We start from the raw sequence: 13,737 nt of genomic DNA on the forward strand, positions 1-13,737 counted from the left end.
GCATCATCCAGGTGGATGCTGCATATTGGTGGTGGTGGAGGGGAGTCCCCATTACCTGTAAAGCGCTTTGAGTGAAGTGTCCAGAAAAACCCTATATAAGTGTAAGCAATTATTATTATTATTATAATCCTGAGCTTCATCTGTCACTATACATCTCTAGCTGTTTTGCACAAAGAAAACTTGCAGGGGTTTCAGTTAAACCACAAACTTGATAGTTCAATGAAGGAATTCATGAATTAAGCAGGGAGCCGAGCTGGGGATTCACTGGGTTGGGGTTGGGATGCTATAATCTCAGACTAAGGCATGTGTACCTTTTCACTGCAATTAAAAGAACCAAAGCGAACGAAGGAACACATTTAACGGTGTTGTATAAATTAAACACCACATACTGGGATCATCCAGGAACATACATTCCAATGCTTAGAACACTGCTGTGGATACCCGTAGGTGAGAGTTTTAAAAGGCAGGTGACATGCAGGGCTCACATTGCTATGTAATGCCCACCATGTATAACAGAACATGCCTAACCTCAGCCTAATCCATCACCTGCATGCTGCTGTGACATTCACACAATGTCACTACTCAACTTTCTTGAGATGTTGAGTATGCGTTCAGTAGCTGGATATGTGCTTACTGTTGATGGGTTTTCACCCCCATCTTTTTCCTGAAAACCTTGGAGGAGAGTCTACATTTGGCACATTAGCCAGGTCTGATGTTGCCTTCAGCAATGTACCAGAGACATCGCGTGCACAAATAATCACAGCTCCTGTGAGATCACATACTGTATATCGTCCCACTTTCCCACAGCACACCTGAGGAACAGGCCTGAGCTGTAGCTGGTCATTACGCAACATAAATAGGACCGATCACACTCATGGAACAGTCTCCATCTTAGCCAGTCCAGTGTATAATGTCCGAAACTATGAAGCTCCCATGATTCGCACGACAACTCCTCCTCCTCTTGCCATTATAACAGAGCACCTAATGGGTTAACTGAATCTGTTATTCACTTAATTAACCTAAATAACAGTCTGGGGCTTTATCCCTATTGGAGACTAAGACCTGCAGTACCCAGGTACTGACCCAACTGGTGGGAAGATCACTGCACATAAGAACATGGAGGACTGGACTGGAGATCCTTCATGCCATCTAGCTAGTCTGATAGTAGCTAATTGATCTGAAGATCTCGTGCAATATCTATTCCATATTCCATATCTATGTTCTCAGTTCTAAATGGCCAATATATTTCCAGTATACAGTGTGTGTGCAATCAGCATCTCAGCACCCTGAGTTCAGTCTCATCGTGCCTCAGGTGGAAGGCTCTTGCTTGGCGAATTGAACTACTTCAGTACCGAAACAGCAGTATCTTTTATAGTTTGTGTACCTAAAATTATTCATGAGGAACTCGTGTACTGCCAACGTTTCAGGAGCCCCTGGTGAACAAGAAAAGAAACGTTCTGGGTTTGTGGTTTTCCATGGGCAGACAGGCTGATGGTTTGATTGGTTCTGGGGCAGGGAATGGATTCCAGCCTGCGGGGGAGGAGTAGCTTTAGAGTTCGAGTGCGCTGCTCAGGGTGTAGTGTGTTGCAGGTCCAAGACAAGGAGAGTCACAGGGTCTGCTGGTTTCCAGTCCTGAGCAGTCTCAGTTGAGCTCAGTTGAGGGATGACGGCATGGTGGAGCAGGCCAGTGGTTAGCGTTGCTGCCTCCTCCTGGGGCGCTGTCTGTGTGGAGTTTGTATGTTCTCATCGTGCTCGTGTGGGTTTCTGCTGGGTGCTCCAGTTTCCTCCCACAATCCAAAGCTGGTAGGCTAATGGGCTTCTGGGAAAATTAGCACTGTGTGTGTGTCTGTATGCCCTATGATGGACTGATGTCCCATTCCTGGTGTATCCTGCAGTGAGTCTGTTGCTTGCTGGGATTGCTGGGATAGGCTCCGGCTCCCCTGCAACCCCGAACTGAAAGAAGTGGTTCGAAAATAGATGGAGTTTAAGTTCAAGTTTAATTTATCTTGAAGTGGTTTACATACAGGTGGGGGCCCACTGCACAGCTGACCAGGGGAAGGAGGGAAAATGTACTTCACCTGATCTGGCTGAAACACAGACACTCAGTGAGCTGAGCTGTTAGAATGAGAGAGGTACTGTTTGCACTCAGCACAACGCAACTTCTCGCTCAATCCAGCAGTCCAGAACTGAATTGGGGGGAACTATGGGGAGTCCAGAACGTGCAGTCAGGACTGGAATTTAGCCAGGACACATCATTAATGACCGGGAGTGTTAACTGCGCTGTACAAATGCAAGTCAAAATAATGGCTGCCCTGCTCCACTGCCTTTTGTCTAACCTTGATTTAAGATTAGACAAAAGTTTAAAAGTCATGTTCTAATTTCTAATTCTCAAATCACACAGTAAGAAAAGGCCAATTTCTGTCCAGTTTTATTTCCTTAAGCATTCTGTGGAGGCCAGGTGAAGCGGACTCGAGGCGTGACAGATACAGGTGATTAGAGCACCGCGCTGCAGGATGGAACTAACAGCCCTCTGCTTGAGGAATGGAGAAGACAGGCTAACAGACCCGCACACACCTCTGGACACACCCTCGCAGATCACGAAGGGGCTGGCTGGAGTGCCAGCGCTCTCACAATGCACGATGGTCATTTTCAACAGTATGCAGGCACGCCACGTTGTTTCAAAAGCTGAAAATGAGGTACAGTCAGATACTGCAGTGACACCAGCGGTGCCCACAGTCAGGGGTGTCCAGGGGAGACCAGTGGCTCCAGCAGTGCCCACAGTCAGGGGTGCCCAGGGGAGACCAGTGGCTCCAGCAGTGCCCACAGTCACGGGTGCCCAGGGGAGACCAGTGGCTCCAGCAGTGCTCACAGTCAGGGGTGGCCAGAGGAGACCAGTGGCTCCAGCAGTGCCCACAGTCAGGGGTGGCCAGAGGAGACCAGTGGCTCCAGCAGTGCCCACAGTCAGGGGTGGCCAGGGGAGACCAGTGGCTCCAGCAATGCTCACAGTCAGGGGTGGCCAGAGGAGACCAGTGGCACCAGCAGTTCCCAGTCAGGGGTGTCCAGGGGAGGACAGTACAGTGGCTCCAGCAGGGGTGCGTGGGTTTAGGAGATGAGCCAGTGAGCTGCAGGTTAACGCTGCTGGCCAGGCGGGCTGGCTCTGATGACGTCAGTACCCGAGCAGAGGCGAACCAGCGTGCACCTTCAAGCAGAAGAGTGGCAGCTTGCCAACAAAGCCAAATGACAGTGTGAGTGAATCACCCACGGGCCCTGCGGTTGTATTTGTGGGAAACGTGTCTTAAATTCCCTGCGCAATACTTAACCCGGTTAAATTTACCGTCACACGCACTCGGCGATCCTTACTAGCGAGTGACACTGGATTTCCCTCAGGCAGGATGGGATCTCTTTCTCGCTAGGCGCGCACCCCTCCCTCGTGCCCCTGGGTTTTAAGCCCCAGTAATCCAGAGCGCGCCTCGCGCTCTTTCTCTCCGGCGTCCTCTGCCCTGCTGCGGGGGGGCGCGCTGCTTCTGCCCAGAACTGATTAGCCAGAGGTTTGCTTTGTGTTCCGCTTGTTCTGCCACGCAGCTCGAGCCCGGATAAAGCCCTCGAAAATCCCTGTTTGCGGCGATACCGGGGGGGGGGGGGGGGCACGGTGGCCACCTGACTGAGAGGCTGTGCCACCGGGGCCTCGCGGCCGCTCAAAGGATACTGCTGCGTCCTGGATTTCTTTGCAAAGCGCCGAACAACACAGCCGCTGGCAGCGCGAGCTTTTGTGCTTCGGCATTGTTCTGCGGTTTTGCTTGCGCGTGCGGCGTTGTGAAGCGGGGGTGGCGGGGGTAACGGGCGGACTGCGGGGGGGGGGGACGGAACAGCGCCCCTCGTGAGAGGGAAGGGTCCTAGCGATGAAACGGGGTTTATGAGGTCCGGGGCAGATTTTAATCGCGTGGTCCCCCCCCCGAGGTCCTCTTTCCGGGGCGGGAAAAAAAGGTTACACAGACGCGAAGGAGGAGGAAAACAGCGCGCCGATCCTTAACCCACCCGAGCAGGTTCCACAACGTCCATTCCCCAACGCAAAAACCCTTGTCCTCTACAGAGGAACTGTCAACAGTTCCGCAGTGCGTATCTCTTTCCCGCGGTGCTTAAAACCCACTGATTTTCAACACACGGCGGCGGAGAAGTGATCAGTGTCCAGTCTCTCCCCCGTCCTCCCCTGCGGCGATGTGTTTGGAAGGCTGGAGAGACTCGCCGGGTCCTGCACACGTGCTCACAGCGAGAGTCCCGCTCCCGCCGGGCTTCATCGCGGCTGGGCTCCGCTGCCTGGCCGAAGACTTAATTGACTCGTGAGTAGGATGTGTTCGAAGCGTCTGGCTGTGTTCAGCTCTTGGACACGCGGAACGTGTTCAAAGTCGCTTTCCAGCAATTGCATCTTAATATGTAACATAAAATTCAAAACCTTAGAGTAATAAAAAAAAAAAACATCATAAAACTTACCAATCAAGCAAACTGCGAGTTCAATTAAGGCTTCAGTTAGGCAATTAAGCTCAGCTGCAGTGGGCATACTCTGGTGTGACAAAGCAGAGGGTGTGCAGCACATCTGCCTCAGCAAGCCCAGGGGCGACTCTTACTGTAAGACGTCTACAGAAGGACGGACGACTGGAGGACATGGAAAGAATTGACCTTCATTCATCCATCCATCCATTTCTGAATCCGCTTCTTCCCAAGCAGGGTCGTTGAGGAGTCGGAGCCTATCCCAGCACAAGGTGCGGTGCACACTCACACTCACACCAGGGCCAGTTTTCCCAGAAGACAGTTCACCCACCAGCATGCCTCTAGACTGTGGGAGAAAACCAGCACAAACACGGGGTGAACATGCGAACTCCACGCAGACAGCACCCCAGGTTCAGAATCAAACCCGGGGCACCAGCGCTTTGAGGCGGCAAGTCTAACAACTGCACCACCGTGCCGCCCAAATTTGCCTCCTTAGGCTTAAAAAAACGTTTCGACTTTCCCAATATCCACCAGCAGATGTCGCCGTTTAGCATCGTCTCCCATGTTCGCTCTTGATCTGTTTCCTGCGGACGTATTCTTAATGCACTTCCTTCAATATTCAGATCGTTCGGTGCTGGAAGAACAGGCTTGCCTCCTCAAGATTAACTCAAACTCTGGCAGAGAGGCAGCTATATGGGCCTTCAAACCAAGTGCAGTATAAATGCGGTGTATTTACTATGCATTTGGAAAGACGCAGGAAATCAAGCTAGCTGGGATTGACTTCAATGTGGGTCAGCCCATACGGCACAAGAAATGGAAATACAGTAATAAGGTATTTCTTTATTTTTATTTTACTGTAAGTTCATCAGACCAAATACATCAACAAGGTCCTCGATGGATTCAGGCATGACATTCTTGCCAATATATTAGCTGAGCGTACATTAATGTGTACAAAGTAGAAAAACTAAGACTAAGAACAGAGCTACACAGAGCCCATCCTGAATTATTTGCAAATGGGGAAGAGTGCAGTCAGTTCTCTCATTTCTCGCTTGTAGTTTTACCCTGGATTAAAAAAAAAAATGTCACAGGTGTAAACGATTTCCCTGTAGTTTCCAGAATGTGGAACAAGTAGTGGAATTGAAGCTGATACCCTGGCTTCTTTAAAGAAGAGGATGTGATCCTCTCATCTAATAACTGATAACTGGTCTACTAACTATTGATTGATAACTAGTTAATGGGCTGGAGGGGTTGAATGGCACCAAAATAGCAATCTGGCCAGTGTTCGTATCAATATGAGACTGGACCGGACCGGTCAGTAAGGAACAGGACTGTGCTGGCCAGTAAAGAACAGGACTGGTTGATTGTCAGGGTATAACTGGAGAGGTCAGTAAAGAACAGGACAGGACTGGTCAGTAAAGAATGTGAATGAATTGATCATTCATTCATCAGTCTTTGCTAGATTAATGAAAAATCTTCCGTACCAATTTACTATTCAATCTAATAAGATGCTTCTGTATAATAATATATAATATAATTATAATATTATTTAATATAACCAGATCACATCATGTATAATACTTAGAAATATTGCACTTGTGGGTTGTTTTACATGGCAAACCTCCATTCTGTTGGAAGGAATATTTGCCATTACACAACCATGAACATCTGCTGAAAAGAAATGTGCAGCTGTGAAAACAAAAATGCTCTCAACAGTTCTAGATCTCTTTCATTTTATACCCACACACTCCATTCTTCATGTGTGCGCTAACAGCAACGGCCCTTGAATGAAGAAGGGTGTCGGCCATCTTTGAGCTCCACAGCGCCTGACAGGTGAGTCACTGGGCTCTCACTGACATCACTGCAGAAAATCAGACCCACGCTGGGCTGCGAGTGGTCATGTGTCAGCCTGTGGTCATCTAGACAGTCCGCATGTGTTTGCAGCCAGGACTCTCAGACTCCATTCCTGGAAGTCAATGAGTCTTCTGGGTTTTGATACAACCTGAATAGTCAATTAAACAATGAAGATGATATTTTTTTAATTAGAATTTTTTTTAATTAGGATTTTTTTTCAGTTTTTTACTGTTGATTACACATGAAAGTCACTGCACTAAAATTCAGAGACTGGATAGAAGTATTACAATCATGCAGCTAATTAAACGGTTAGAGCAAAAAAAGAACTTGAGAATGCGGTTGGAACAAAACCCCGGTGAGACAGGTCTCCCCAGGAACTGAGACCCCGGGTCTTTGGGCAAGGAAGAAGTAACCAAATAACAAACCTTCCACTCGATCCAGTGCAGGTCTTTGGTTCAGCCATCCCCACACGACAACATTTCATTCATTATCAACCTATACAACAACTGAAGAGCTGGCTTTGCTAAAACCCTGCAGTGGACTGATTGAGAAGCTATGTTCTAAGCGCTTGCCTTCACTGAGAGCTCGTGGGCAGTCTGGGTCAGGCCTCCCGCTGTCATTCTGAGTCCCACGTGCTGAGTGTAGCAGGGCAGCACGCGGACGGGCAGTCCCAGCGGTCAGTTGTGGTCATGCTTGTTGGCCTGTTTGGCCCTCATGGCGGTCTGGGTGACGGTGGACAGCGAAGAGCGCGACAGGCTGGCCGTTTCCACGATCTCGATGTCCTTGCACGTCAGGCAAGCGATCAGCTTCTGTCGAGAGGCGCTGGCTGCAAAGAAGAACTCATGGGACACCCCCGCCAGAACTGAACCCATCATCGGCCCAATCCAGTACACCTGGAAAGGAGAGTACACCTGATCAGTTCACCTGGAGAGGAGAGTACACCTGATCAGTACACCTGGAGAACAGAGTACACCTGATCAGTACACCTGATCAGTTCACCTGGAGAAGAGAGTACACCTGATCAGTACACCTGGAGAGGAGAGTACACCTGATCAGTACACCTGGAGAGGAGAGTACACCCGATCAGTTCACCTGGAGAAGAGAGTACACCTGATCAGTACACCTGGAGAGGAGAGTACACCCGATCAGTTCACCTGGAGAGGAGAGTATATCTGATCAGTTCACCTGGAGAGGAGAGTATATCCGATCAGTACACCCGGAGAGGGGAGTATCAACAGTCTCAAAATCAACAGAGTGCAACAGAGAAGTTGATGAACTGGTGCTCGGTCTGAAATAATATTGAGATGACCTCAGACCCCTCACTCCCCCAGTGTTCCCAATGCGACTCACCCAGTGATGCTCCCAGATCCCGGTGATGATGGCTGGCCCCAGGGAACGAGCGGGGTTCATACTGCCACCAGAGAAACGGGCCTTAGAGGACAGAGAGACACACTCTGAGGTCACACGCTGTGGCGACCTGTCAGCTCTGTACGTCTGGGGTTAATGACCTCTGATCTCCTCATGACCTGTCAGCTCTGTATGTCTGGGGTTAATGACCTCTGATCTGCTCATGACCTGTCAGCTCTGTATGTCTGGGGTTAATGACCTCTGATCTCCTCATGACCTGTCAGCTCTGTATGTCTGGGGTTAATGACCTCTGATCTCCTCATGACCTGTCAGCTCTGTTTGTCTGGGGTAATGACCTCTGATCTCCTCATGACCTGTCAGCTCTGTATGTCTGGGGTTAATGACCTCTGATCTGCTCATGACCTGTCAGCTCTGTATGTCTGGGGTTAATGACCTCTGATCTGCTCATGACCTGTCAGCTCTGTATGTCTGGGGTTAATGACCTCTGATCTGCTCATGACCTGTCAGCTCTGTATGTCTGGGGTTAATGACCTCTGATCTGCTCATGACCTGTCAGCTCTGTATGTCTGGGGTTAATGACCTCTGATCTGCTCATGACCTGTCAGCTCTGTATGTCTGGGGTTAATGACCTCTGATCTGCTCATGACCTGTCAGCTCTGTATGTCTGGGGTTAATGACCTCTGATCTGCTCATGACCTGTCAGCTCTGTATGTCTGGGGCAATGACCTCTGATCTCCTCATGACCTGTCAGCTCCGTACATCTCTGTATGTGCTCATTTAGTTTTCCTAAAACGCTGTAACGCCCACGGTGCACCTCGGGAAGACATGTACATGGTCTGTTCCGGAATGGTGCCTGTGCTCACTCTCCTGTGGGCTCGGGCTGCTGTTAATGAAGGTGTCAGCAGTGCTAGAACATGCGTGTGTTAAGTGTGGTGTGTCGCCGTGCGTCTCTCCGCTCCTCACCGCGGTCAGCACGCCGGCGCTCAGCGAGAACCCCACGGCCCAGCTGCCCGGGTCGCCCCCGTCCCGCTGCCGCCGCTCCTCGGCTGAGAAGATGGTGAAGACCAGCTGGAAGGTGGCCAGGACCTCCATGGCCAGTGCCTGGCCTGCGTTGGCCTCAGTGGACACCTGGAGAGCACAGGACCCACTCGTGAGCACACAGGGACAGAGCAGAGGAGGCCCTCTCTCCTAACTGACCTGATCAGCAGTGTGCTGGGGTGAGTGTGCTGGGGGTGAGTGTGCTGTTCTCACTCGTGAGCACACAGGGACAGAGCAGAGGAGGCCCTCTCTCCTAACTGACCTGATCAGCAGTGTGCTGGGGTGAGTGTGCTGGGGGGTGAGTGTGCTGGGGGGTGAGTGTGCTGAGGGGTGAGTGTGCTGGGGGTGAGTGTGCTGGGGGTGAGTGTGCTGTTCTCACTCGTGAGCACACAGGGACAGAGCAGAAGAGGCCCTCTCTCCTAACTGACCTGATCAGCAGTGTGCTGGGGTGAGTGTGCTGGGGGTGAGTGTGCTGGGGGTGAGTGTGCTGTTCTCACTCGTGAGCACACAGGGACAGAGCAGAAGAGGCCCTCTCTCCTAACTGACCTGATCAGCAGTGTGCTGGGGTGAGTGTGCTGGGGGGTGAGTGTGCTGGGGGTGAGTGTGCTGGGGGTGAGTGTGCTGGGGGTGAGTGTGCTGGGGTGAGTGTGCTGGGGGTGAGTGTGCTGGGGTGAGTGTGCTGGGGGTGAGTGTGCAGGGGGTGAGTGTGCTGTTCTCACTCGTGAGCACACAGGGACAGAGCAGAGGAGGCCCTCTCTCCTAACTGACCTGATCAGCAGTGTGCTGGGGTGAGTGTGCTGGGGGGTGAGTGTGCTGGGGGTGAGTGTGCTGGGGGTGAGTGTGCTGGGGGTGAGTGTGCTGGGGTGAGTGTGCTGGGGGTGAGTGTGCAGGGGGTGAGTGTGCTGTTCTCACTCGTGAGCACACAGGGACAGAGCAGAGGAGGCCCTCTCTCCTAACTGACCTGATCAGCAGTGTGCTGGGGTGAGTGTGCTGGGGGGTGAGTGTGCTGGGGGGTGAGTGTGCTGGGGGTGAGTGTGCTGGGGGTGAGTGTGCTGGGGGTGAGTGTGCTGGGGGTGAGTGTGCTGGGGTGAGTGTGCTGGGGGTGAGTGTGCAGGGGGTGAGTGTGCTGTTCTCACTCGTGAGCACACAGGGACAGAGCAGAGGAGGCCCTCTCTCCTAACTGACCTGATCAGCAGTGTGCTGGGGTGAGTGTGCTCGGGTCAGTGTGCTCGGGTCATGACCTCTTAGCTCTGTATGGCCGGGGTTAATGACATCTGATCTGCTGTTCTTACTTGTGAGCGCACCAGATCACACCTAGCCAGTGACACAGAGATCCCAGGGAATCGCTTGACACAGGTATGACAGGCATTTTCTTCCATACACCCACCACTCTCGGTGTACAGAAGTAAAGCTTCTGGCCTCTTCTGAGTCCTCTGCCTCCATTCACCTCTCCTACTCCCACCCTGCCTCCTTTCACACCTCTTTCTCCCTGACCTTGCTGACGTAGCACTCCGCTGCAGACTTCACAGGAAGGGCCAGGAAGAGGACGCCAGCCCCCAGCGTGGCCCCCAGACACTGGCCCAGGACGTAGCCGGCCGCTCTCAGCAGGTCGAGCTTGCGGGTGGCCAGGAAGGCCAGCGTGACGGCAGGGTTCACCTGAGCCCCGCTGATGTCCCCGAAACACTGGCCCAGCCCCATGGCCACAAACCCGGCCGCGAGGGCCGGCTGGATGGGCCCCACTTCCCCGGGGCCCGGCACCGAGGAGCCCAGCACAGCCGACACGAAGATCAGGGACCCCAGGACCTCCGCCAGCACCGCGCGCCAGAACTGCCGGCTCCGCAGCTCCTCGGAGAGAAGCAGGCAGAGAGAGAAGAGCCCCTCAGCCAGCTGGTCCTGAAGCTCACTGACAGCACTGCTAGAGCAACACCCATCAGAGTGAACAGATCACACAGCAAGATCTCACCCACAACACAACACACTGAACAACACTGTCTCACACACAACACAACACACTGAACAACACTGTCTCACACACAACACAACACACTGAACAACACTGTCTCACCTACTGGGACACACACAGACACAACACACACTGAACAACACTGTCTCACACACAACACAACACTGAACAACACCATCTCACCCACTGGGACACACACACTGAACAACACTATCTCACCCACTGAGACACACACTGAGCAACACCATCTCATACACTGGGATACACACAACAAACACACACTGAACAACACTATCTCACGCACTGGGACACATACACTGAACAACACTATCTCACCCACTGAGACACACACACAACACACACTGAGCAACACTATCTCACCCACTAGGACCCACACACAAACACACACTGAGCAACACTGTCTAATCCACTGGGACACACACAAACACAATGCACACTGAACAACAATATCTCACACAAGAGAGGGCAGGCTCAGTGACCACAGCCTGGACATAGAAAATGGACACGGACAGACCTGGCTGTCCAGAGAGGACAGGCTCAGTGACCACCGACAGTAGGGAAAAGCAGAGACAGAGATGCTCTTTCTGTTGTTGTGTAAGAAACTTTCTAGGATTAGACAAACATTCTTCTCTAAAATAAAATATAATCCCAGAATTCTTTATCTTGCCAGTATCAGAACAGCTGATTCACGTGGAAGAAATTCAACAGAGCTGCAGCTCATAGTGTGATCTCCTGTCACAGCCTGAGGAACAGAGAGCAAGCGTGTCTCACAATCCTGTTTTATGTATTATGTGATGTGTGGAAAATATCCAATGATATATTAGTACTGTAAATGTCGTGTTGATTCTATTGCTTTGGCAAGACTGTAACTCATTGGCATTGCCAGTATAGCTAGATGAATTCGAACTGAATTGAGGAAGGGAGACAGAGATAGAGGGAGACATGGAAAGAGAGGGGGAGAGGAAAAGAGAGAGGGAGAGAGGAGAGAGAGGGAGAGCAGAGAGCAATAGGGAGAGAGCAAGGGAGGGGGAAAATATTATAGAAAGAGAGGTTGGGACGGAGGACGAATGAGAGAAAATCTATTGAACAAGGAGAGATTAAAGGATGCTGCGCTTCAGAGGAGGATGAAACGACTCCCCTCTCACCTGCCAAACACTGTGAGCTAACATCAGCTATGCAAATGGAGAGTATTGTTATTGTTTCTCTGTTCAATGGCTTTGAGTTTTGAAATATAACCTAGACAAAAAAGCAGTAGAAACACCCAGGACTCGAGGGCTGTTTTGCGGTTTGTGAGTTTATAAATGAATCTGAAACATGAGCAGATAGCACTGGGCACAGCTGTAGTCCTGCTTGTCACTAAGGAAGTGACCTCACTGTTTCCAGGCCTGGCGAGCCGAATGAAGTACTTTGTTGCACACAAGACCAGGTGGAGCTGTTTCTATGGGCCAGCTGTCATTATCAATAGAGGGCTAATTAAGTCAACACCATCTCTTTGACTAAATTAATATGCTGAGACACCTAAGTGCTCTCTCCACCTCTCCAAAGTACAGGGATCAGAGAAGATGTACAGACATTGTCTTTCTTCCTGCTGAATTGCAGCTACATTTTCTGGTAACTGAACCTCATTTGTTTTGTACCAGATTACCCAAACATTCAGCAAACTAGAACAAAAAACTTTTTTTTTGCTTGAATTGCATGTATTGACAGTTTCACATGGGTGCTATGGTGGTGCAGTTAGCATTGCTGCCTTGTAGCACTGGGACCCCTGTTTCAATTCTGGACCTGGGGTCCTATCTGTGTGGAGTTTGCATGTTCTCCCTGTCTTTGTGTGGGGTGTGCTCTGAGATGGACTGGTGCCCCGACCAGGGGGTACCCTGCCTTGTACCCGCTGCTTGTCAGGATAGGCTCTGAGGTCCCTGGAACCTTGAACTGGATAAAGTGTTTAGAAAACTAATGGAAGGACAGTTACCATGAGACCTCCAACAGGCATAACATCGTAATTTAATCAGAGAGATTATGGTTCAGTTATGTAACTGAAAGCTAAACAGAAATAGACACAAGTAGGAGTGAGGGCTTCCATCCCCAAGAAATTTAGGAATCCCTGTTCTAGAAAAATCTCAATCACAGTTATCTGAAGAATCAATCACAAAGAAGTAACTGATTCCAGGATGTCATCTAGCCATTTCCTTGAAAGAAGCCAGAGCATCGTCTTTAACAACATGGCTGGGTAGCTTGTTCCCTGCTCCCACCACCCTTAATGTAAATCTTATGTGTTTCAATCTGTTTAATCCCATGATAGACAGTTGCTCACAATATCAGATTTAACTCGCCTGAAGCAGGATAACTGAGCAAAGGAGCCCTGACACGAGCCGACCTGTTTCATTCATCTAGTTTTGCAAATTGGGTTCAGTTTTCCGAGTCCGGTCCTACCTCTCGCAGAGCCATGATCTGTCCAGAGTGTCTCTCTCTGTCCACGTCCGTGCCTCTGCGGCGCTGGGTACAGAGGAACACAGAGCTCTCCGCTCTCATTTCAAGAGCTTCTAGGAGGTCCTACTACCCATAGCAACCCCCCCCCGCCTTTCAGTCTTCAAAGATAAAAGCCCACCCTCCCACTCCAGACCTGAAACGATCCTCCACTTAACCTCCTCCCCTCCCCTCTCTGCTCACAGCCATTTCTCAGCAATAACGGTACAACACAGGACTGCGGTCTGACCGGACTCAGGCTGTGAGGAATCTTCCACAGAGTGCGACTCACTCCTCTCCAGTCCTCTGCATACACTTCTCCATTCAGTGCCTCCTGGGGAGATCCCAGACTTCTCTCTCCACTGAACTAGAAGAGACGAGGTAGTCCACGCCAGCCAGATAGCACCACTCGAAACATAGGTTAAAACAGACAAGGCCAGGCTTCTTTTTCTCCAGCAAACTGGGTCCATCTCACTTCGACACCCTTTCTGGCACAAGACCAGGGTGTCCAGCTAATAAACCCTGCCGGCCCTGGGTCCTCCCTTTTC

At 50.9% G+C, this 13,737-nt stretch overlaps 1 protein-coding gene across 1 annotated transcript; it reads right to left on the reverse strand.

Annotated features, from left to right (window-relative positions):
- Nucleotides 1-5,313: 5,313 nt before the first annotated feature.
- Nucleotides 5,314-13,292, reverse strand: LOC148678430 (aquaporin AQPAe.a). The gene is made up of 5 exons (XM_088633517.1): nt 13,157-13,292; nt 10,237-10,584; nt 8,668-8,832; nt 7,687-7,767; nt 5,314-7,229 (listed from the first exon to the last, which is right to left on the reverse strand). The coding sequence occupies exons 1-5, from the start codon at nt 13,253-13,255 to the stop codon at nt 7,014-7,016; spliced, it is 909 nt and encodes a 302-aa protein (XP_088489643.1). The 5' UTR covers nt 13,256-13,292; the 3' UTR covers nt 5,314-7,013.
- Between the last annotated feature and the right edge of the window lie 445 nt (nt 13,293-13,737).

The sequence above is a fragment of the Lepisosteus platostomus genome, chromosome 1 (assembly GCF_059453375.1).
Source record: "Lepisosteus platostomus isolate fLepPlt1 chromosome 1, fLepPlt1.hap1, whole genome shotgun sequence".
Lineage (NCBI taxonomy): Eukaryota > Metazoa > Chordata > Actinopteri > Semionotiformes > Lepisosteidae > Lepisosteus > Lepisosteus platostomus.

Bases quoted from the DNA above. Each gene is read 5' to 3' on its own strand.
- LOC148678430 (XM_088633517.1), bottom strand. From the start codon at position 13,255: ATGAGAGCGGAGAGCTCTGTGTTCCTCTGTACCCAGCGCCGCAGAGGC. The intron at 10,585-13,156 runs GTAGGACCGGAC...CTCTCCGAGGAG, and splicing joins AGATCATGGCTCTGCGAGAG to CTGCGGAGCCGGCAGTTCTG. The intron at 7,768-8,667 runs GTGAGGAGCGGA...CTGTCCTCTAAG, and splicing joins GCGCCGGCGTGCTGACCGCG to GCCCGTTTCTCTGGTGGCAG.